The following is a 25546-nucleotide window of genomic DNA, read 5'->3' as shown; positions in this document are numbered from 1 at the left end:
GCATCCTCTGCTCTCAGGGTGACGCCCCCTGAATTCCAGCTGTCTTAGCCTCCCTGAGTTCTCCATTCTGTTTCCTCAGCTCAAGGAGATGGCAGAGCTGTGTGTGTTCCCCTCCCAGGGGTGTAGCCTTCAGGCGGGAAGCTGGGGCAACTGTAGGGCTCACATTTGTCTCTTCTTTTCAGAGATCTCTGTCCTGTGTGCCTTTTCCCCAGTGCTAGAAACTATTTTTTCAAATGTTTTGTCTGGTTTTTAGCTATTTAAGACAGTAGGAAAAACCCCGTCCTTGTTGCTTTGGCCATCTTGTCCATAAGTAAGTGGAAATGGCCTGATGGACTTGGAGCTGCATCTGTTCATTGGTAAACATACACTGAGCAGGGCGGTCCTTCTGACTGGGAGGGACTGGGTCCCCACCACCCACCCTGTCCACTTGAAGAAGCCAGGAAATCCTGCTTTCACTGTGAATAACCAGTGTTCATTTGCACTTCTTTACACAACTGACCAGGAGAGAGACTCCTACTTCCACGATTGTTATAAAGCTCCTAGTATCCCAAAGGCTTCTGAGAACACCTTTAAAACTAAATTAACTTCACTGACAAAAGGGAAGGGTACATACGATACTTGAGGCGTAAGTGCTTGGAAATGAAGAAAACTCAAGGTACCTATCTTGGGTTGGAAGCAATGGTTTAGGAGCGAAAAACTCCTTGTCTGACTTTCAGAGGGAGGATTCTAACTCCCAGGTTCACAGCAGGTCAGACGGTTCCCCAGAAGGCAGCCCAGGGCTTGGCCTAGTTCTCGAGTGGTTCCCGGTGCTGCTATGACCTGCTTCCCTTGAAGAGCTCACTGAGCAGGGCCTGGTGAAGACAGTGGAGGGGGGGGAGGGGGAGGTGTCTGAATGCCGCCCCCCTTTTGTATTAAATAGAAAACCACTTTGCCGCGGTGGTGAGCCAGCTGCCCTCCAATTCTCTCCCCGGGCTGCCAGCCTGCACCCCATTCTCCAGTGGGACCAGGAAAGGGCCTTGCAGCAGAGCAGGGAGTAGTTTCACAGCTGGCTGTCAGCTCTGCCTGTCTATACGGTAGACTTTGCCATATAACTGCTTTAGGAGCTAGCAGGATATTCCTGAGCTACAGAAAGCAAGAAGACACTCTTAATCTGAATCCTTCAGTGGTCACGACGATGAATGTGTTAGCCTGAGGGAAAATGGGGAAAGTCAGATCCAAGTGGCTTCATATAATTTTCACAATGACTTCTGCGCAACTCGGATCCTGTTTTTTTTTTTATGAGAATGGGGAAATAAAATCAGTACCTTGAGGCCATGTGAGAAATATACCAGGAGCTTCAGTATGGTTAAAAAGGGCAGACTCTGAGCTAGGAAAAAAAAAGGATGAAGCTTACTTAAAGCACATGAAAACAACCCCAGAAATCTTTTCATCCTAAGATCTGAGTTGACCTAGTAGAAGTCACTTTTTTGTGTTAATTTGAACCTTTGACTTCCTGTTGGGGCCCGGGGCTGTTGAAGCCACATCCGAGGAAGGCTTCAGACTTGTTAGCCAAGTGGGGTGAAGCGCAGGTGGCCTGGAACTTTCCTGAGCCTCTTGCCGTCAACACTGTTCTCCAGCCATAGGCGGTGGCTAATCCACCTCCCCTCATGATAGTATTTACAATGGTATCGGCATTTATCTATCTTAGGGTCCTCTGAACAGAGCTTTGCAGTTAGTGAAGGCTTTCTGTTCACTAATTCCACATCAGACGTGAGGGGAGGGGGTGTCACGCCACCCTTGCGGGTGAGGAAACGGGGGAGTTTCAGAATCGAGAGAGGCTGAGTGACTTGGCCGGTTCTCAGCTGCAAGGACCCATGAGAAAACGGAGGTGCTAACTCCGAATTCTGCCGGGACGTGCTGCCCCGCCAGGATTGGTGGAGATCCCGGGCCAGGCCTCGGGACAACGCTCGCAGCACCTGTCTCCGTGTTCGGGCTCGCTCAGCACCTGCGGTACCCACCTGTGTCTGTAGGCAGCTTCGCGGTGCGTTCTCCCACGGGGGCGGCGGGGGCGGGAGCGCGGGTCTGCAGTCCCGCATCTGGAGAGCTTAAGAGGATGCTGGCTGTGCTCTGCTCACAGCTCCCCCGCGACTGACTGGAATCATTTGATACTAACTTTGCTAACTATGCGTTTGCATAAAGCGGCATAAATCAGCTCAGTTAATGTAGGGAAGGGCAAAAAGCTGCTAAGAAAACGTTCCTGGAGACTGATCCTCCTAACTCTGGAAGGGCGCCTGGCTTTACAGTGTCAGCTTAGTCGTGAAGAGCAGAGGTCGGGGTGCAGACTTTCACAACAATTAGGACGGCTGTGACAGCTGCTTCCAGAGATGGCTTGTGGAGCGCTTAATGGCTAAGCCTGTAACACAGTTTGTTAAACTACAGACTAAAGAGTAATGATTTTTCGTAACACCAAACCATTTAAGGAAATTGACACTCATCTGTTTCCTTGAAAAATGAACTACAAAAACCAAATTTGCCAAATGGCCTGATATCATCTCCTGTACTGATTTCCAGCCCCCCACGCCCCGCTCTTCAGATTGAATCAAATTGGAAATTTATACCAAATGACTATAGAGTATTCATTTCCCAGCTAACTGACCGGACTTGTATTCCTCCGTCTTCTAACCTCAGGGTCCATCAGAGCAGTGCTGGCTTTGGTAGGAACACATGGAGATGTCAGAGGACAGGCAGGAAAGCGGGGCGGCCTCCTCCCCGGGGACAGGCAGGGCGAGACTGTGTGCATTTCAGGTGTACTGAGTTCTAGTTACTCCCAGAGGCCAAACGTGCGGGGGCTGTGATGGCCTCTGCGCCGTGCACCCTTTGTCATCAACGGGCTACGTAGTGTCCAGAAGCCACCCCTCCACACACAGCCTCGATCAGGGCGGCAGACGTGCTCTATTGTAAAGGCGGGCTGTCCTTCTGAGACTGTGATGATGCAGGTAACACTCCTGCTCAACTCTGTGAACCAAGACTTGGCCCACGGTAGATACTGAAAAAAATGGGTTTTGATGTGACCAAGATTATATAGAAAAAAACAGAAGTACACCAGTATTTTACTTTAAAGACTTTTTTTTTTTTTTTAACTTTCACAAAGGATTTGCTGTAAGCCTTCAAGTCATCTTGTCCAACCCCAAAGCTGTATTTAAGCGTCGTGGGTCCCAGCCTGGGATGCAGGAATCTGACTTTCTAAAGCAGATCACGACCGTCGAAGAACTGGAACCGAAAGCAAGTAACTGCACCAAGGTATTCATTGCACTCGTGCCTCTTGACTTTGCTGTGTGTCCCTTGAGAGCGTGGCTACCCATCAGGTCTCCTCCCCGCAGGTCCTCGTGTGGCACACTCGGACAGAGAAGGTGAACCTAGCCAACGAGCCCAAGTACCACCTGGACACGGTGACGATCGAGGTGTGACAGAGCCGCAGCTGGTGCTCTGGCGGGCGTGCGGGGTAGGGCTGCGGGCACCCGGGGGCCGTTTCCTCTGCTCTCCTCCCGACGGGCACCTGCTTACAAGGTGGCTGTGTCCGGAAGCTGAGCACGGGTAGAGACAGCCGCTCTTGTCTCCGTTTGTTCTGCATGCTCCCTTACAAGCAACCCGGAGGGTCTCTGTACAGCACAGCTAATGGCACGCAGGCTAGTACCATTCCCAGAATCTTCTTACATACTTTTTTTTTCCCATTTGGCCTTATAATTAATTGGTAGAACTGAACAAAACAAACAGATGACAAGTGTTCTGTCAACAGCACATTCCCAATTTGTGACTCTGCAACGTGAAGTAACTTTTGTAAGACTGGCGGCAGTATACATCATAGGAAATAAAACCCACAAAAAAGGTCTATGGATTCATCTGTTTAATACAGGGATATGACATCTGTCAGTACTAGGCACCATAAAATGTAAACACAATTACTGTCATAAACCTGGATACGCCTTCAAGGGTTGAAGTGGCTTGTTTAGTTACCCTGTTTGCATCTAGTGCAGCGAAAGGTCTCGTGTTTGTTAGCGCTACGTGTACATAGGAAGAGATCCCAATTACAAGGGAGGCAGGTAAAATCTGACTTCTTCAAACATTCGTTAAACAACTAACTTCGTAGTAACATCCAGGTTTATCTTCCTTTCTCTAACCACGTTCCCGGTTAAGCACATCATAGCAACAGCACAGTGACGTGAATGATGACATAAAAGAATCTGGATACACTAGAAAACAGTGCTCAGTGATACATTGACATTCTATTTATATGATTAAACAAACATTTGATCATACAGTACCTTCCTACGGGATTACTGGCTAATCTGGGGGTGGGGTCATACTGTTAGAGGTATTACTAACAAACATGATAGCTACTTCCCTTATATGCAAACATGAGAGCTACAATTTCCTCGAGAGGGAAACTGATCATGCACGTTGACCGAGCAGCTTCCCAGATACGGTGTCTATGAAATCCTGGGAAATGTGAGCAAAAGCTGCCCTCGACATGAAATGGTTTCTCAGCCTGCTTTTCACCACAGCAAATTTAATCCATCAGTACAGACCAACACGGTCAATCAATCAGATAATGCTTAATATGAACAAATGGGGAGAAAAGAAAAAAATATTATGTACACGAATGAACAGGGGAACCCGGCTGCATCTCCGCAGGAATGTCAGGGGGGAGCGCGGTGGGCCGTGCTGCAGGGTCACTTCCACAGCTGCGTGCTGAGCGTCTGACCTGACGAGGCCCCCGACCACCCCGCTGCCCCCGCCGTGGTGCTGGGGGGCTGGCTGAAGCCTGCCGCGGGGCTTGCGCCGCCCAGGCTCAGGCCAGCCATCTGCTGGTTCACCTGTGAACACACAAAAGGCATCCTTCACTTTGCAGGCCTGGTTTCTTCAGCCACTGCTAGACATTTCTAATGGCCAGCCTATTTTAGTAGAAGTGGGCCTTTACTCGAAGTTGATTTACTCAGAGAGACACGGACACTTAATAGCAACTCTAAGTATTTTTCATCCATGTGAACAGCTGTCCGAGCCCTGGAGTAAAAGCAGCCGACCACACGATGCTTTCTCCACAGAAAGCAAATAGCTACCGTGTTCCCTTCTTGGTTGCTATTTCCTTCTGCTTTTCAACCCTGTCTATAAAGTGGTCTCAAGTCATTTTATATTTATTCATTTTCTGGACTCAATTTCTTGTCCCCCAAAGATTAACCACAACTGGAAAAAGTACCAAAGCAATCGCTGAATTCATATCTGGATGTGCCATGAGTCTGCTATTCGAACTTTCAACTATACTAGCAATACTTTCAACCATATACTTTCTAGGATATGCCTTCAACTATAGCTTAACTACTAAGGACTAAGGAAATGTCTGAAAGTAAACTACTCCAAAATTATGAACTGTATATGATGGCAATTGTTCTGTCTTTATTCAAGTCTTAAATAGCTCTGTATACTTTATAAATATTTAAAAAGGTCATAAAACATATTTTTCTTTTGCTATAGCCAACCATATAAACGCCTATTGTATGACAAAAGGTGTAAGATTACATGTACTTTCCTTCCAGACTGGAGTCCTAAAGGTGTAAGATTACATGTACTTTTCTTCCAGACTGGAGTCGTGTGTACATAAGCCTCCTAACCCTCCCCTGTGGTGCTCTCACTTCTAAGACTGATGGCAAGTGAAGGAAAGGCAAGATTTACTACTAAGTAGAGTGGATTCAAAATCTATGCTCAGGGCTTCCCTGGTGGCGCAGTGGTTGAGAGTCCGCCTGCCGATGCAGGGGACGTGGGTTCGTGCCCCGGTCCAGGAAGATCCCACATGCCACGGAGCGGCTGGGCCCGTGAGCCATGGCCGCTGAGCCTGCGCGTCCGGAGCCTGTGCTCCGCAACGGGAGAGGCCCCAACAGTGAGAGGCCCTCGTACCGCAAAAAAGAAAAAAAAAAAGATTAAAAAAAAAAAAATCTATGCTCAGGGTTGGATTGTATTAATAAAGTTCAACCGTCTGCAGTTCTTAGTTCTTCAAAAACCCTAATACTAACCACATCACTGATGAGGGAGGCACAGTGTCTGGAGGGGCAGGTCGCTTCTTCCTAGGTACTGAAGGATGTTTAGTACCTGTCATGGCCAGCAGACCCCACCAAGAGAGAGCTGAAGAAGAGCACCCCCTTCGGCGGGCCTGGAAGTAAGGTGGGGTAAGTCCTTACTGGTTCAGCAGGCACCCTAACCTGGGCTGGGTCTGCTTCAGCATTCCGGCTGCACAAAAGCTATTACTGACATTTGACACTTAACGATTTTTGAGATTCCCAGAGTGCACAGACCAATGTCATATAGATATTCCTTTAAATAGTGACAGTAAAAAATAACTTGGAACATTCATGGGATATATAGTGATTTTGCTAATAATGTCGGTTAGAAATTGCTATATACTATTCCCTGAATGCTGACGAGAACAGAAGTCAAGGGCATCAAAATACCAGAGGAACATCAAATAAGGAAGTGTACAAGGAAGAAGAGTGGGACCACGAACCTAGGTCTGAGGCCTCTGTCTGTGAAGCCAGAGGAAAGTCAGAATGGATTTGAAAGAGGTAATACTAAAATGTCATCGCCTGGCTCTAAACTAACTTAGGCAGAAATAGGATTTTGTAATATGAGGGGATGTAAGACACAAATATGGACTGGTTCATATCTTACGGGAATTCTTGAACTAGTGTATATTTTTTTTAAACATAAATGTGACTATAAGTAAGAAGAAAATACAACTTTAGAAACGTATTTGAACAAAAAGATTTTTTATAAATCCACGCACAGCCTAGATCTCTCAAAAACAGTGCTCTGAGAATATGAGGCTGGGTTGTTTTCTAATTTGTGAAAGTTACCAAGAGCCCCCAAAATTATTAGTGAAAATAGGTTGGTCTAGGTGGTCTATACAAACAACCCACCAGGGGGCTGGGTTTAAAGCTTGGTGCTAATTTCAAAAGATGCCCAAGATAATTTCTAGCTGTTAGAAACAAATGAGGGACATTCACCATTACAGCTGTGTTATAATCGGAAATGAAAAAATGCTTAACATTCTCTACAGAATATTCTAAATATAGGAACAATGACAGCTCATTTGTCTATTTGATTAAACAGTTTTTACCTTTTATAACATTATCCCTACTCAATTCTTTCTGCCAGATTGTTAGATTTAAAAACAAATAAAACCATTTAGAAAACAAGATCTGGTTTCTCTGATTTTGGAGAAATTGGAGAGAAAGGACCCTACCTGGGAGAGGTTCCATGGGGGCTGCTGAGCTGGCGGCAGGCCAAACTTACTCTGGGCTGCACCCACGTGTCCCACCATCCCTCCTGGGGGGCCGACCACACTCTGCGGAAGTGGCATCACCCCAGTCTGTGCGTTTCCCATGAAGCCGTTGGGCAGGGGCATGCCCACCATCACGCCCGCGCTCGGCCCCATCACGCTTCCCGCAAGGCCAGGAGCTGCAGGCACAGGCCCGCCCATGGACGGGAAGCCTTGAAATGCAGCCGGTGCTTGTGAGGGAAACGGTATATTTGTGGGTCCCATAAACACACCTGCAGCAGAAGAACCGAGCAGAGAAAACAAACGAAGAGAACAGGGTTACCGCATAGCGCTGCACTCGCCTCTGTCAGCACAGAAACAGGAGCCCGTCTTGCTGAACTACCCACGGCAAAGGCTTTCCTTCTGGTCTGGCTCCTGTTGCTCAGAGCAGCTCACACCTGCACCCTCAGGGCTGGTTACTTCCAGGAAGCAGACAAATCAGTTAGGAGCCTGAGCAAATTTAACTAGGGTAAATAAATCCTGTGCAACAGCTACATAAAACATCCATTGTGAAGACCAAACTATATAGCATGAGACTGTGTTTCTGCTGATTTGCACCACTGGTCTCTCACTACCAAGTAAACAAGTCAGAGTGGACTGTCGCTGGCTTTAATGGAAGCAGCTGAGACGTCATATAATTTCAGCTCTTATGTGAAATGCAGCCCATTATTTTAGAGGAAATGACAGATTAAAACTGTGTAAACATAAATCTTTACCGTGCTAGTATTTCCTTTTGATATATTAAAAAAAAAACCTCAAAGCTTTTTTTGATTTCATGTGATATTTCAGACTTACTGTTTACGTGCAGAAAGAATACCATACTGTACAGAGTTATAAACTTCAGGCAAATCAAATTTAAATAATTCTTCAAAGATAATCCCTGTCCTATAAGGCTTGTGAAACATTAAGTGACGTGCGACCAGCTTGTTAATCCTAAATGAATAAAGTTTTGTGCATTCTAATCCTAATGCTTCTTTCATTTCAGTTTTGTAGTTGTGTAAACCGCAACAACAAAAGCACTCACTACACAGAAAAAACAAGGAAGAAATGTAATTGACATTACATAAGCACAAAGAATACACTTCTAGTGATGTCACTGCAATTCACGGAAAGCAGATTTCAAATGCATTACCAGGAGCACTCTGCTGCTGGGTGGTCCCCGTGCCATACAGAGACAAGATGGAGTCTTTGGAGAGCTGTTTCTTGGCCACCTCTTCTGACTTAGTAGTTTGCTCAGTGAATAGATCCAGATCCCCAGATGTCACTGCAGACAGAGCGGCAACTGCTGGTACAGAGGACGTCCCCTGAGACAGATACCAAAACAAGCTGTCGAATTCTGCATAATAAAACACAGCTCATCCATTCCTTGAAATCCAAATGAAGTTATGAAATTAGAAACTAAACAACTGTAGAAGGTAACATGGTGACACTAAAGGGAATCGCTGACAAAGCCCATGCAAAACCTACATGCAGGATAGAGGAACATTTCCTATTTTGAATCTGTTAATGTAAAAGGAGTAGATAGAACCTCTCTGATGCTGAGTTCTGCCCACCACATCCTGACCACAGTGGCTTCAACAACAGGCATGTGGTGCCGCTTAAGGACCAGCATTCCTGGGAGATGTTCGCACATCTCCTGATTGTTCGCACAATCACTGCTGCCAAGAACTGGCATCCCTTGGAGTGAAGAACATTTCTACAACTACAGCAGACTGCAGGAGGGTCCTGCAATGGCTGATTTTGTCTTCTTTGGGGGGGAAAAAAAGTTTTGATTTTCAAAAGCAACATCATGATATTTTTATGAACCGAATCTAATCCGTTTTTACCGCAACATTAGAATGCTTCCAGTCTACCCAGATATGAGGTCCAGCAAAACTGCGACCACTGCACTCTCCCCTACACCTTGCATTCCGCTTGTAGACAGGGGTAAGAACACGAATACAAATGAGCATGTGGATATTGTAATACAAAACAAAAAATTTCACTTCATCTCCTGTATCTTGCACACAGATAGTATTACACAGTCACAACTGACACCTCACTTTAATGATCTCTGCGGTCACTAAATATTCAATCCCATTTGCGTATAGGGAATTGACTTAGATATGAAGAGTTTCAGAGAAGTCTATGAAGACTAGTAAAAACTGGATAAGAGTCTTCTCAAACTATAGAACGAGGTGAGCAGCAGGTAGAGTTCAATCATAGTGTACATGATTTGGCTTGAATTTTTAAAAAATCAAACATTTAATGCCTTGGCTAAAAAACCTTTCAATAAATTAGCCTCCAAGCATTATGCTCACAAACGAACTTAAGCAGAACAATATTTTGAATCTATTATGACATCAAGCAAGAATTTTAAGACAGGAAAAAAAGCCACATAATTTTGCAAAAGATCTGAAATGTGTAAGAAACCGGACATGATGGAATTCAAATACAACAGTAGGCTTGAATCAAATATATCTGACGTAGCAATGAAGCAGAAGGCAGAGGCCGAGAGCGTGGGCCCTGCAGCCAGCCTGCAGGCTCGCCCCAGTGCCCTCGGACCTGCCACTCCGCCTTCCCTCTGGGCCCAGGGAGGAGCTGCCTTACCGCCACGCCCCACGGCCACAAGGAGTGCTTGGCAGACACCAGCATTGGCTGTTAGTGTTGCTAGGTGACAAAGCAGCCACACCTCACTAAATGATCCTCCAGCACGTTTAGTTTCTGTTCAGTCTAAAAACCTGCTCAAAACCCTGGGGTCTGTTCCCTGAGGAGGACACAGACGTGTGAGAAAACCTGAAGTGCTTGGGAAAGCTACTATTATTCCACCTCAGGCTAGAGCAGCCCCGTGCTCCAGACGCGTGTGTTTCTTCCGATGAACGCCTGCCTCCACAGGGACACAGTCTAAGCACAGCCACGCCAGGCAGCATGGCTAGCAGGTGCTCGAACGGCCATTTACGGGGCGGGTGATGGGGGCGCCCCACGTGCCGGCAGGACCACTCCAAGGTAAAAGGAGAGCCACTGCTGCCGGTACGCGCGCACTTTCCGGAGGCCGCAGGATCCCCAGGCAAAGGCTCTCTGGCCGTCTGGGATCCGGGGCCAAACCGACGACAGGCCACAGCACCTGTGTGAGTCTAGATGCTGTGGGGATGTGGATATTATGGACAGAACAGGAAAGGGAGGGCTTCTACGTGTCACCCTGGGGGACACTGGAACGACACCCCTCAACCCCCAGTACACGCGTCCTCGCGGGTCAGCTGAGCGTTCCCAGCCCCTCAGGGAAGACTGCACAGCCAGACAGGAAAGCAGACGGTCACATCAATCCAGCTCACATTCACGTGAGGGGAAATCTCCAACCAGAATTTGCACCACACTCAGAAAATCAGGACTGAAAGAAGCAGGGGTCAGAGTAATTCCTAGTGGGGTCCAATTCAATTTCACAGCATAGAAAGTCACCAAATTAGTAAACTGTGTACAGTGTGTGTGTAAAATGTGTGCTTTAACCCACCTTCTCTCTCCCTCCCCCAATTTTCAAAGACATTATTTTGACAAAATGTCTGGATTAGAGTCTTTACATGTAGTTTGGAGGGAAGATAATTCTGTTCACCAAATTATTTTAGAGGGCTCCATAAAACTGACACCATTTTGGTCCAAAAACATTCAGAAAAAGAATGAGGTGTGATTTTGAAGACCTGCCCTGTCTCCTCTCAGGTACAGAGGCCCAGCACGAAGGCCAGGGCGGCCCTGGGGGCACGAGGAGGAGCTGCACGCACACTGAGGGGGGCTGAGGTCCGCACTGTCCGGCTCGCTGCTCTCCCTGCACAGAACCCACGGGGCCTCGGCTGGCCTGGGGTCTAACGCGCAAGCAGCTGCAGAGCGGTTCCCGCCCCGCAGTGGAGTCTAAGGAAGGCGGGCCGGCCGAACGGCCCGCTAGAACGCTAGACCAAAAGAAGCTGCTTTGCATGCTCGGACTGTCAAGTATCCCAAATACTTCTTTCCACACCCAAAATGTTAGCGTGAGACTTCTTCTTTTACTACCACACGCATACCCACGGCTGCACACATTCACAAGGTAATTAATGTTAACCGAAACGATAATAGCAATACTTAGTTCCTCTTTTTACGTGTTGGGGGAAGGAGGAGAAGAGGCAAAGCCATAAAATAAAGCTATCTTCTCTGAAAATAAACAGCGATGCTGCAGATGAAGCTCCACTTAAACTAATGATTCCTCAGAAATCTATCTGCTCAATTCCAGCGTTAATTATACAACGACTATCATAATGACAATAAATATATATAATAAAAATACATGTAATTCGTCTTCCTAATAAGACATTGGTTCTTTCTTATTAAAACTTTCCATCCAAACAATTCCCATTTGGCTCAGGTTTTCTAGAGACAGAGAAATATTTGACCTCAAAAATTATACTTTACTACAAAAAACTAGTTGCTTATTTGTAAATTTAAAACAGAATCTCGGGCTTCCCTGGTAGCGCAGTGGTTGGGAGTCCGCCTGCCGATGCAAGGGACACGGGTTCGTGCCCCGGTCCGGGAGGATCCCACGTGCCACGGAGCGGCTGGGCCTGTGCGCCATGGCCGCTGAGCCTGCGCGTCCGGAGTGTGTTCTCCACCGTGGGAGAGGCCACAACGGTGAGAGGCCCCCGTACCGCAAAAAAAACCCACAAACAAACAAAAAAAAACCCAAAACAGAATCTTAAGTTGTGGGCTTAAGAGTAACCTATGTCCCTGAAAGTTATATATTAATATCTCACCTTAAAGACAAATACTGCACGGTATCACTTATATGTGAAATCTTAAAAAAAGGCAAACCCATAGAAACAGAGCAGAATGGTGTTTGCCAAGGGCTGGGAGGCAGGTACACATTTTCAGTTATAAGATGTAAGATCTGAGGATCTAATGCATAACATGGTAGCTATAGTTGATTATACTGTATTGTATAAATGCAATTCAATGAGAGTAGATTTTAAGCATTCTCACACACAAAAAAGGTAAATTTGTGAGATAATATATGTTAATTAACTTGGTGGTAGGAATCTTCACAACGAATATATATATCAACACATTACGTTATACATTTTAAACATATAATTTTATTTTTCAATTATACCTCAATAAAGCTGAAAAAATATTTGAAATATTTAACAACAAAAAAAAGATGTGACCGACAAGGGATTAATCTCCAAAATATACAAACAGCTCATGCAGCTCAATATCAAAAAAACCAAACAACCCAATCCAAAAATGGGCAGAAGACCTAAATAGACATTTCTCCAAAGACATACAGATGGCTAAAAAGCACATGAAAAGATGCTCAACATCTCTAATTATTAGAGAAATGCAAATCAAAACTACAATGAGGTACCACCTCACACTGGTCAAAATGGCCATCATCATAAAAATCTACAAACAATAAATGCTGGAAAGGGTGTGGAGATAAGGGAACCCTCTTGCACTGTTGGTGGGAATGTAAATTGGTGCAGCCACTATGGAGAACAGTATGGAGGTTCCCTAAAAAACTAAAAATAGAACTACCATACGACCCAGCAATCCCACTACTGGGCATATACCCAGAGAAAACCGTAATTCAAAAAGACACATGTACCCCAATGTTCATAGCAGCACTTTTTACAATAGCCAGGACATGGAAGCAACCTAAACGTCCATCAACAGAGGTATGAATAAAGAAGATGTGGTACGTATATACAATGGAATATTACTCAGCCATAAAAAGAATGAAACAATGCCATTTGCAGCAACATGGATGGACCTAGGGATTATCATACTGAGTGAAGTCAGAGAAAGACAAATATGATATGATATCACTTGTATGTGGAATCTAAAATACGACACAGGGACTTCCCTGGCATTCCAGTGGTTAAGACTCCTCGCTTCCACTGCAGGGGGCGGGGGGCACGGGTTTGATCCCTGTAAGGTCCCACACATGCTGCGTGGTGTGGCAATCAATCAATCAATAAAATACGACACAAATGAACTTACTTACAAAACAGAAATAGACTCACAGACATAGAAAACAAAGTTATGGTTACCAAAGGGGAAAGGGGGGGAGGGATAAATCCGTTTGGGATTAACATATACACACTACTATATATAAAACAGTTAACCAACAAGGACCTACTATATAGTACAGGAAACTATACTCAATATTTTGTAATAACCTATAGGGGAAATGAATCTGAAAAAGAACATATATGTATAACAGAATCACTTTGCTGTACACCTGAACCTAACACAGCACTGTAAATCAACAAGACTTCAATTAAAAAAAAAAAGAATAAAGGCAAAAAAGAAATTCCATGTAAAGTTAAGAAGGCAAGTCAAAATTTCTTTACCACTGATACTTTTTAAAAATCTTTATCGTTAATATTACGTTCTAAATAATTTTTTAAAAAATCATTAAAATAAAAAAAGGCAGATTTTAAGGCTAAGAAATAACGTGTCTTCATAAAAAAGCATATGGGTACTGAGTTTGCTAGAATTTCTTGTTCTCAGTTTCCCTGCACCTGGAAGGAAACACTGTCCTGGGCTGGCCCGACAGAGCACAAGAAAAGAACTACGGGCTTCTAGTCCATGTTCACACGCCAAACAGTTCAAAACCCTCTGAAGTAAGTAACCTTGTGGATCGCAGGCAAGGCTGAAACAGTCCGAGTTTTCCCACTTTCTCATTTTAAACACTGTTTGCCTAGAGCAAGAGTTAGCAAACTTTAGACAGTGACTCTTAGGCTTTGTGGGTCATAGAATATCTGCAGCAACTACTCAACTTGCTTTTGCAGTGTGAAAGCGGCCACAGACAGCATGTAAGTAAACGGAGTGGCCGTCTCCAATCACACTTTATTTGCAAAAACAAGCTGCAGGCTTAGTTAGCCAACTCCTGGCCTGAAGATCTAGAGGCTTTCAAGTAAGAAACAATTCAAAATTGAAACTTTCCAAAAAGAAAATACACAGTGTAAAACCATACTCTTAACACATACCTGAGCTGGTGGCAGGACAGTTGCAGGTAAGGGATTAGAAATCATCGGTCCAAAGATGTCCAGATCATCGTTCAAGGCCTGTCCCGTGGCTGTGTTCCCATTAGTCACTGGCACCTCGGCAAGGCCGTCTGAAAAGAACGTAGATTCTTGTCTTAAAAGATTCTAGAATCTCTTAAATTACTTGAAACATGGCTTTATTCTAAAAATATATGGTTAAAAGTTCAAAAAGTTAACAACAAAATGTATGCCCTCCTTCTACCCCAGGATCTCTCCTCTCTCCCAAAGAAACCATTTCCAGTTTTGTTTGTTCTCAAAGAAATATTCTTTACCCACCAGTTTCTAAGTATATATGCAAACCCCTTTTTAACAAATGGTATTATACTATTGACATTATTCTGTGTCCTGATGCTTCCTTACATGTAAGGTACTGTTCTGAGTACTTTACATATATTAACTCATTTAATCCCATAACCTTATGAAACTGGCACTACTTTTTTTTTTTTTTTTTTGCAGTACACGGGCCTCTCCCGTTGCGGACACGCAGGCTCAGCGGCCATGGCTCACGGACCCAGCCGCTCCGCGGCATGTGGGATCTTCCCGGACCGGGGCACAAACCCGTGTCCCCTGCATCGGCAGGCGGACTCTCAGCCACTGCGCCACCAAGGAAGCCCTGGCACTACTTTCGTGGTCACTGGCTAAGCTGGGATACGATACCATGTTCCTACGAAGGCTACCTCTCCATAAATATGCATGTGTGTGTGTGCGCACACACGTGTGTGTGTGTGTGTGTGTGTGAGTGTTTCCAATATTACTTCATATCACGTTTACCTACCTTGGAAATAAATTTTAATGGTTTAAAATGTCTGGAATGTTAAATTTTAAAGTTACATAAGGAAAAAAACTGGACAGAAAGAAAACAAACATACACTATACACTGATTCCGTAGGAAGTATCCACAAAACACTGAAACAGACCCTTTCTGTACTCAAGCGCGGCCACCCTCAGTGTTGGGTGCACTGAGCCGCCGGGCAGCACCGACACCCCTGACGTCAGTCCAGAACTCACAAGTGTCGGGTGGGGGGCCGGGTGGGGGGCGGTGCAGAGAGCTTGCAAGCACGGGGTTTCAGGGAGCAGGACAGCTCACACGGCTCAGTTTTCCGTGGTCACGACCCAAGGAGCAGTTCAGAACATCACAATTCCAATCTCCGAGGACTTACATCCTAATCGAGCTCCCACTTTACAGCTTACAACCTCACTTGATCCCTCTGCTGAACCACACACTCCTCGAAGGCAAATGAGGCATCTTCTAAGACGCCTTCGACAAGGAGGGGGATGGACGTCTTGCACAGAGTAGATCCTTGGATACTGAACAGATTTAATGCAAGATCTACCTCGTACTAGGTATTTCTAACACAACCCACAGAAACTCACAGATTTCTTCTTTTTTTGAGGTGTAACTATAGAAATTAGTATCTTTTATTTCCCTGTTTAAGCTTCAGTGAAACAAATTATCATTAATTGCAATGAATAAATGGTCACAATAAAATATTCTTTACTACTTAATTTATAAAAGTGTGTGTGAAACCCATGAAAGGTTAGTTTGGAAGAAACCAACTGCAAATATTTTTCAATAATTTTCCATGATATCACATTATCAGAGCCATAAAAAAAATACACTCAGCACATATGTTTATGCGTTACACATGTTATATCTCTATAAGCACTACGGACAATTTAAAGGTGAAGCAATAAAACAATGTGTAGATTATTACTAATTTATAATATACAGAATTTTAAGCTAACACACAACCATGACATAAAAGAATTCAAATATGACTCATACATGAAAGTAATTTTTTCCGTTTCTAACTCATTCAAAGCGGCAACATTCATTCTGAAGTTAGACTTCTTTCAGGTGCTATTTTATGTTTTCCAGCCCATTCCACATTCCATTTACCTGATGTGTAGTACCTCAGGTAATATGAACCAGAAATAAAATATTTTAGAAGGACAGGGTATTCTAGATTAAAAACACAACTAAAGGAACATCTCTGTGCTATCCACAACTCAGTAAAGAAACTCAAATAACACTGCCATGTGAGTCAGTGGTGCTTGAACCCCTAAGCTACAGAGCTGAGGACAGGGGAGCAACCTCATCAAACAGACATGTTCATTCTATCACATGAACATGGAAGCACTTTATTAGCAGAAAATATGACTGTATTTCATGCAACTTAAACTCGCAAACAGAAGCACATGTCCTCCAAAATAAACGACAACCAAGAGGAACAAAAGTAAAAATGAGCATAAGTAACTATTTCCAGTTTTTCAGTTAAAACTTTTTGCTGTTTCAAGTAATAGCAAACACTAACAATTAGGATAAATTTATATTAAAAAAAACTTTAAACATGAGAAAATGCTATCATTAACTTATTATTATTACCACTATTATTATTTTTGGTGAATTGGGGAAAAAGGTATCAATCTATTTTTTGCCCCAGGACATGTCAATTGGCTTGTACAACATCAGTGAGCTCAGGATGCGCTGGGTGAGAACCAAGAGGCTCAGCGACTACAGGCAAATAATGTGTTTGCATTACTTTAGAAACTGAACATGTTTCAGAAATTTTAAGTCTGTTCAAAGTAGTACAGTCTTTTAAGTCTGTTCGAAGTCCTCCAGTCTTCTCCCCACACAGTCCCCTAATATGACGGATTGAAACTCCCATCAATTCTCCTTGTTACTAAAAAAGCTAAGCATTCACAGAATTGTCGAAGAACAAATCCTTAACTTACATGAAAACATCTCGCCCTTGCAAAATCAGTACACAAATTCCCAACGAGTTTTCCCACTGGATTTCAGTGTCTGCTAAGTTGACTTACTACATTTGGCTTGCTAAAACACATTCTCTACCAAGGACTGTTTCAATTTGTTTCAAAACTTGTATTTTTTATTTTCAGAATTTAAAAAGGACAGGGGAAGGCTAGTAATCATTACCATCACTATAAACATCACCTGCATCCTGGACTTTCTAAAAGAACGTTTCCATGTTATCATTTCTGTCTCCATGGAGGATGAGAAGTCATCTCCTTCCATCACCCCCAGTTACAGAAACCGGGGCACAGAGAGATTCAAGACTCAATGTCGCTTCCCTAGTGAAGCAGCAAAACTTGTACTAGAACGAAGTCTTCTGAGCCCTGGACCAGTGTGTGCTCCTTTCTTTAAGCCACATTACACAAAAGTCATGTAGTTACAGCTGTAGATAAAGAAATCACTTAAAAGTCTGAACATTAAAAACCAACCCTTACATAGTTAATAATTATTAGTACAAAGTTAGAGAAGCAGCGGCATCAACAGTTCAGAACCCACTCCGCGCCAGCCTGTCTCCACACACACACACACCACCGCCCCCATCCTCCGGCCAGGCCCGGCATCCTCAGGGTACAGTGAGGGGCCCGGCCGGTGCGGCCATGGAGGGGCACCTGGGCCGCACGGGCAGCCCCGTCACAACCACTGCAGCTCAACGCGGCCTCTCCATCAAGGGTTCACCAGCGGCACAGTCCTCGCTGATCAAACAGAAGCTCAGAGGCCACAAAAGCCATAGAATACCAAGATGTTAAAAGCAGTTTTTCAGATAAACATTTAAAAATTTAGAAAGAGTAAGTCTTATTCAAATTAAATGGTTTAAACAGTGTAAATGTTTACATTAGCACTGTAATGTAAGAAAAATAATTAAATCCACATGGGCTACATTTTGAGTGTACAGACACATGGGCACATGTGCACACACCCCCAGACCAGTGGAAACCTCCCCCTCCAGGGGTTGGGGAGCCCAGGGCCAGGCCACGCAGCGCCTCCAGGACGGGAGTGGCCGTCTGTACAGATAGCACATCAGGACCTGCACGCACAGCACCTCCCCGTGCGCACAGGCTCCTTGCTCGGCTGCAGGGACGGGGGGAGCAGGCCCCTTCATCAACATGCAGAAACAGTAGCCGGTGGACAGCAAACAGAATGGGAGCGCCAGAGTACAAGAACAGCCTGAGGCAAATGGCAGAAACTTAGCTGGAACACCACCAGAAAGAAGGATAATGAAGCACAAAGGACCCCTCAAAGAGGAAATGAGCAAACAAGAAATGAGGACAGTGCAGTGAAACAGGGAAGGAAGTTCCATTTTAAAGGCAAGGCATCAAGCCTACAATTAGCTGCCTGTGGGCAACTATTTTCTTTCTAGTTACCTTAAGATTTCAGACTAATGTTTGATCTGAAAACGAGTTGGTAGACGACTGTTTTATACTGCACACATACCAGAAATTCACAAGAAAAGCTTAAACGTTTTGAGCCAAAGAAAGAAAGTTGTTAAAAATCAGTGCTACATCTCACACGAACAGAAGGCCTGCCCAGCGTGCAGTTACTGGCCTACTTCACATCATCACACTGGTAGATGCTTAGAAAGAAGGTAGCATTTCAAATATCACAACGTCATGAAGGCCATTTCTATCATCTAGAAACCTTCCATGTAGCTGTCGATTCTATTAATCGTGGCTATACCAGAACTCCCCTGACAGCAAAAATCCAAATGAGTAAAGGTAAACAAAGTACTTAAAACAATATTTAGTGTCTTCTTCTTGGCCCATTCCAAATGCTTTTGAATGATACCATGTATAAACTAAAAGGAAATAAGAATAGAACAGTTTGGATTTTTAATAACCCACTATTAATACTAACATTTTTAAGTTCTGTTGCCAGGTACTCTGATCAAGCTCTATATAAAGTGTCTCAGTTTAATGCCCCCATCACCTCCAGAGATTCTGACACAATAAGACGAGGATTTCAACAGAAATATGGTGGTACAGCTGGAAAACTCAACTGCTATATCCTTTTGAGCAGCCTTTCCTGGTTCCCCCAAACAGAAGCAGTGCCCCTACCGCGTCCAAGGTTAAAACAGTTCCCGGGGCAGCTGCCCCACCTCCCGAGAAGAGGGCACAGAGGGTGGGGCTGGCCTCACCGCCCAGTCGGGGGCGCCGTCCTGGGCCCCAGCTCCCCGCTGAGCGCACGAGGCCCCGCCCCCGGCCCTGTGACCCCCGCGGCCCCGCCCCCGGGCCCCCCCAGCCTGCGCCCCACCCCCCCGCTGGCCAGGCAGCCTCCCAACTCCTCCCCCCAAATCCAGGGGCTGCAAAGCAGCAGCCTTCCCAGGTGCCTTTATATAAGTAATGTCATCTTTGGTTTTTGTCGGCGTGTGAACACACTGAGTGTGACGGGCACTCCCCACATGCTCACACTTGCACCACACTGACTGCCTAGGCCCTGTCCCCCCATCCTCTGTCAGAAAGAGGGTGCAGCTCTCTCCTCAATCAGCGTTGGCACCGAGCAAAAGCTCCACAAATACTGGTGAATTGAAATGCTTTCCAAACACAGATCACCAGAGGGTTTCTCGGGGACAGCAGAGCCGTGGGGAAAAACGACAGTCAGGGGGCGGGTGATCCTGCTTCTGTTGGGAGAAGAAGGGAAATAATGACACTCATTCTGAAAAGAACCAGTGGTCTGGTTACAAACCCCTCTTGGTCTCTGCCCTCTGCACTCCCCCACATCTGGCCCTCGCTGAGCCTTCCTCCCGGGAAGCCTCATCCTCTGAGTCCACGTTCTCCTGGAAGACCCTGCAGCCACTGCTGCCGGTACCCCTGCCGTCCCCCTTCCTGGTCTCACGGCCTCAGCGCCACACGACCCGCCACCTCGGTACCGCGACTGCATCCCAGCTGGAATCCCTACTCCAGGCCACCATGGCAGTGAGGCTGCAGTTCTCTCTCAATCAGAACCCTGTCCTCCAGCATCACTCTGTCCACAGCTGGGAGCATCGCTGCAGCCACAGCCACAGCCACACACACACACACACACACACACCACACACACATAACACACCATACACACATACCACACACACCACACACACATAACACACCACACACATACCACACACACACGCCACACCACACACACCATACACACATACCACACACACCACACACACATACCACACCACACACATACCACACACACACACACACCACACACATACCACACACACACACGACGGCCCAGGCCTGGGTCGGCCTCCTCCCTACTCCCCTCTCCACAGCTCTGCTCCAAGCGCCATCACAGCCCTGACCCGTCGGTCATGCGAAGCTGTCTGCTCAACAAGAAGCAGACGGGCTTTAAATCACAAGATACTCTACAAAGGGGAGGCGTGAGGAGCTCGTGTATCTGGGGGCTCGCTCGCCCTTCCCGGAGCCCACTCACGCTAAAGATGACCCCCAGGACACATGAGAGTTTGCCTGACGTCAGTTTGCACAGCATGAAAAATTCATCTGCTCCTCCTCTGACTAGCAGCAGCAAGAAAAGTAACCTCTGAGTGGAGGAAAATAAAATGCAAATTGTGAATCTTGGCACTGTGCCAGGTTTCACGCTGAATTTTCACAAACATCTCTCTTCCACAATCCCACTCTTCCCTGAGCAACAGTCCTCTGTCTTCTCATCTCCAGACTGCACGTGGATGCATCCCCACTTGTACTACTAGACACAAACGGAGCTGTGCTCTCCCGTATTTACCAGAGTCCCGTGAACTTGGCTGGTGCTCAGTAAATATTAATGAATTCATCCTTTACTTGAATGTCAGAGGCATTAGCTGGTCATAATCTATTTGCACAAATGATAAAAAATCTCAAAGAGCAGCATGAGATTTTGTGTATTACTAATCTAGCGTAAGGCAGAGAGGAACATGGTAAGTAGTGGAAGTTATGTTTTTCATTATTGTTCTTGACTGACCGTGAACACTCAGCCTTGAGCACACCCTGGCTGCAATGAAAGGTGCCGAGTCTAATTCTTCACCTGTAACTAGTGAGGCGTCATCCTGAGAAGGAGCGAATCTGAAGTGGAAACAGCACCGATCAAAGAAAGAAGCCTGCTTCCATGAGATGCAGTGATGCTCTCCTTAACGGCAAAACTCCTTCTTCTTAAAACTTTGTATGTTTTCATGTTACTCAAAGAGCCCTTTTCATTTTCTACTCAAGAAACCATTTAAAGCCTTTTCCTTAATAAAAATGTTACTTGGAATTCCTTTATATTAAAACACACACTTGCCTTATGAAATGAAATAAACTCCCACATGTGTTACCTTGTAAACTCAAGTCACAGACATTCATTTGAAGCATATTAAAATTTTCAAGCTTCAAACTGTTTTCAAAAGCTTAAAAAAAGATGGCTGAGAGTCAAGTGGAATTATTTATTTTTAATTTTTAGTTAACTTTTCTTACTGCTAAGTAGATGGCCTTTAGGCTTATCTACTGAAATGACTGAGTGGCCTTAACATTTGCTGTGAACCTCCTGCTCTGTTTACCCCTTCCTTTCCAAGCCCCTCCTGCCACAGGTCCCCGCAAGCTGGGGGACTTTGGGGCAGGGGGTGCCCTGTGGACGGGTACGACAGCGCTGAGAGGGGTCTGCAGTGCCGCCACCTCTCAGGGGACACACACACGGACCGAGAGTGTCTGAAGGTTTCGGAAGTAAACGTCGTAGAACTGATTGCTCTTTAAAAATTATATAAATATACAGCTTTCATATGTATATAAGATATATATCTCAAACACTTCTGTACCACTTTACAGCCTCAAGAGACAAGAACTCTGCAAGTATGAAGCCAGACTGTATAGGACAGGTCAGCTCTCTCTGCAGCCACCGCTCTCCCCGGCACCTCCCGCAGGAGCCCCGGGCACCCCCGCCCCCGACAAGTCCCCACAGAGACACGTGCTCCCCACTCTGTGCACAGTACTGTGCTGCCTATGTCACACTATCCATCGTTTACGCTCTGGCCAACAACCACGGACAGGCTCTTGCGTTCACTTCCTGGTGAAGACGCCAGAGCCCAGGGTACTGCCTCTAACTCCAGGGCTCCCCCGTGCCACGATGCTGCCAGCTGTCCCCTGGACAAATGGGCCTAACGTCTGTCTTATGTGACACAGTGTCAGCTGGCAGTCTCGGAATTTAATTTCCTATCAGAGCTCAACACAGTGTTAACAGTTAAGAACACGGGTCAGACTCTGTAATCTACCTATGGTGTGACTTTGGGCAACTTACTTAACCTCTCTGCGCCTCAGTTTCTTCATTTGTAAAATGAAAACAACGGTAGTTCACCGATTTCAGGGCTGTTGCAAAGATCCAACGAATAAATGTCTGTAAACACTCAAAACAGTGGCTGGCACTTGGCAGGCGCTATCTCAGTGTTTCTTAAAGTAACAAGATGACAATTTAATTACTACTTGAGTCAAACATCTTGCTGCGGTTCATCTACGAGCCGAGACTGGACTGTGAAGTCAGGGAGAACCGGGTTTGAACCCAGTTCTGTCGTCCAGAAGCCGCGCCTTGGAAGCCAACTTCTGTCAGCTTCAGTGTCCTTGTCTATTTAAAAAAAAAAAAAAAAAAAGTGGGGGGAAGAAGGAAAAGGGGCAAAGATGTGTGTGTGTACAGTATGCTCCCCGCTGAAGGGCCGTCGCAGGCTGACACGCACCTGGGCCAGGGGCTGCGCAGAGGCTTCCTGCCTGCAGAGCCGTCTCCACCGCAGAGGCCTCGCCCGCCCTGGAGAGAGGCCACGGGATGCAATTCTGGCCCGGCGGGTCCCTGAGAACTCTACTGGGGGACCTTCTGGGAGAAGTTTTCCCTCCTGAGAAAAGCAACTGCTGCACCGAAGTTTGGACGTGGTCCTGAGGCCGGGGGGCTGGGGCCTGAGCTTAGGGCCAGGGCTCCGAGGGGGACGGGACAGTGGGCAGGAAAGAGGAGCCCGGCTCCCGACCTCAACGCCCCCCGCGCCGCCCCCCAAACTGCTCGCCCGCTACGATTGTCAGACGCCACCCATCTCAGCCACGCTCAGACGCTCAGCCACCTGCAGTCACGAGGCGCCTCATCCACAGCCGTGTTCGTTCCTTCAACACCTGAGCGTCGCCTGCCTGCTTCCTGTGGCCAGCACGGTCCCCGGAGGCCCGTGAAGATGCCCTCCTGCTCTCGGCCCAGGTCTGGCTGGGCTGCGCCCTCGTCCCCGGGTTGCCGTGCTGGTTCTCCCACTGGCCCGCCTGTCGCCCTCGGCTGCCTCCCAGCCCGGACTCGGGGCCACGCGGGGAGCTGCCAGCAGCCGGGTCTCCCCCAGCGACACGGGCCCCCACCTGCCTGCTCTCCCTCCACAGGTGTGATCACACAGAACTACCACCAATTCCCGAGACCTCCTTTTTGAAAGGGTAATAACAGTCTATAATCGTTTGCGGACCATACTCTTGGCAGCAGAAAAAAATAAACATTTTTATTGGGTTTTAAGCCATAGCTGAAAAGCGTAACAGACTACAAAATTACTTCGGGCACTCACGCTAGATAGAGCGGCCCTTTTCCTCCCTCCCTGGAAAACAGGGGTGGCACACAACTACCCCAAGCCCCGGATCCGCCGAGTGTACAGCTCCGGGCCGCAGGCGGGTCCAGGGCTGGGCCGCGGCTGGCATTCTCTCAGTCCGCCCAGTCACTAGCTTGCTTCACTTGACAGCGTATGGCCTTTGAGAAACAGAAATCTCCCTGCAGGAGTTTTCTGCTTTAAAGGTAACTAGAGTGTTTTCTGTGGGTGTTTCATCCTTTAGTTTGTTTTCTGTCCAGAAAATCTTATAAAAACAAAAAAATTTAAGGAAAAAAAGTAATATATTCACCTCTCATTATATAAAACTGGAATACATATTACTAGATAATTAAGCTGGTTATTTACTAAAAACCACGTTTAACTAGCACTGTCAACCCACCTGAACTTGGCTACTGTGATAAGCTAATGCTTTTATTTCCTGAAACAGAGGCATGAAGCGAAGACTTTAAAACTTGCCCAAAGCTGTACTGTATGTTCCTTTGAGCTTTTCAATTAAGAAAAAACTGAGGAAGCCTCTATCTAAATACATCTCTATAGTTCAGTATGATTTTCATCACCAAGCTCACAGTCGATTCTCTGTGAGCTCTTTCGAGGTCCCCGAGTCACACACACACACACCCCGCCCCGTGCCCAATGGGCCTGCAGTCAAAGCCTCCTGAGCAGGGAGCAGGCGGCAGCGGTGCGCACACAGAACAGACACCCGCGGAGGGCTCCCCACCTCTGGGGAGACTGAGCTGAAGCCTGCAGTTTACGATGCTGCTCAAGCCTTCCACTGAGAGCCGGTGCTCACCCCTGAAGACTCTAATCTCAGATGGGATCTTCTAGAAAAAGAAAGAAAGAAAAAAGCCTGGGGGATTATCCTAACCAACTGCTAAGCAGTCTGTCAGTTTTCATCATGTGAGGACAGACAGGAGCATACAGTGTAGGGGCGTGGCGAGCACAGGCCCTGGAAGCCAGTTTCAATTCTCTTCTCACACAGCGGGGGACACATTCTAGGCAAGCAGGTCTGTGTCTGGAGCATCCAGGGCTTGTTCATTCTGGGCCTCAGTCGAGAGGGGCCCTAAGATCTTGGTTATTTCCAAGATCAAAGGGCAGGTAATAACCAAGTCGATGACCCCACTTCTGATACCAGACAGTAAAGCACTGAATAAATAGTATTTCTACAAGCTTCCAACGTGAGTTAACACCCAAAGGCGAAGTCACCCTTGCAGGTACGATCGAGCACATCCTCAAGTCCAGCAGAGCTCAGCCTCAGTCACCACCCACACACTCGTGTACGCTTCGTGCCCATCACAGGGCACAGCTGAGTAAGGCCTGCAAAGCTAAAAACCTTTGGCCCTTTTCAGAAAAGAATTTGCTGACCCTTGCTGCTAGAAAGTATACAGACAGCATTTTATATTTGACCTTGGGATGGGGAGTAGATCTGGAAAAGTGAGCCGAAGAAAACAGGTTAAAAAAAAGACTTGCCAAAAGGCCGTTTAAAGGGAAGTTCGAATTTCTAAAACATGATCTTGACTCTCACACTATAGGAGTCCACTGAACGTGATCCTGAGCGCACAGTAACCCTGGGATCCTGGCCCGCCATGGCTGTGTAACTGAACTAACCCTGTGGGAATTTTCTCTGTATTTTCTGCAAATGTTTTCAGTTTACGCCTGTTCTGGTCTCATTCACATGGGGATATGCCATCTTTTCTGCACGACCATAAATCAGACTGCCAGGCACCTGCCCCTCCTCCCCACTGTGTCTCACTTTACAGGGGAAAACCACAGCGCCA

At 46.3% G+C, this 25546-nt stretch overlaps 2 protein-coding genes across 6 annotated transcripts in view; one reads left to right on the top strand and one right to left on the bottom strand.

The window, feature by feature from the left end:
• Positions 1-11804, top strand: part of B3GAT2 (beta-1,3-glucuronyltransferase 2) — an 87403-nt gene extending 75599 nt beyond the window's left edge. The window contains exons 3-4 of one of the 2 annotated variants that reach the window (XM_030859226.2): positions 3131-3279; positions 3360-11804. In XM_030859226.2, coding sequence (XP_030715086.1) covers positions 3131-3279; positions 3360-3446 — 236 coding nt within the window. In that variant the 3' untranslated portion in view covers positions 3447-11804. Of the gene's footprint in view, positions 1-3130 lie in introns of both variants that reach the window. The other variant, XM_060284002.1, reaches the window with a different exon arrangement.
• SMAP1 (small ArfGAP 1) overlaps positions 3869-25546 on the bottom strand; it is a 149524-nt gene continuing 127846 nt past the window's right edge. For 3 of the 4 annotated variants that reach the window (XM_030859221.2, XM_030859222.3, XM_060284000.1), the window contains 4 exons: positions 14335-14462; positions 8478-8649; positions 7271-7578; positions 3869-4853 (listed from right to left, as the gene is read on the bottom strand). In XM_030859221.2, coding sequence (XP_030715081.1) covers positions 4710-4853; positions 7271-7578; positions 8478-8649; positions 14335-14462 — 752 coding nt within the window. In that variant the 3' untranslated portion in view covers positions 3869-4709. Of the gene's footprint in view, positions 4854-7270; positions 7579-7633; positions 7765-8477; positions 8650-14334; positions 14463-25546 lie in introns of those variants that run through there. The other variant, XM_070043523.1, reaches the window with a different exon arrangement.

The sequence above is a fragment of the Globicephala melas genome, chromosome 14 (genome assembly GCF_963455315.2).
Source record: "Globicephala melas chromosome 14, mGloMel1.2, whole genome shotgun sequence".
In the NCBI taxonomy this organism is placed as follows: domain Eukaryota; kingdom Metazoa; phylum Chordata; class Mammalia; order Artiodactyla; family Delphinidae; genus Globicephala; species Globicephala melas.
The sequence above is the reverse complement of the archived record's forward strand: the minus strand, read 5'-3'. Positions and strand labels throughout refer to the sequence as shown.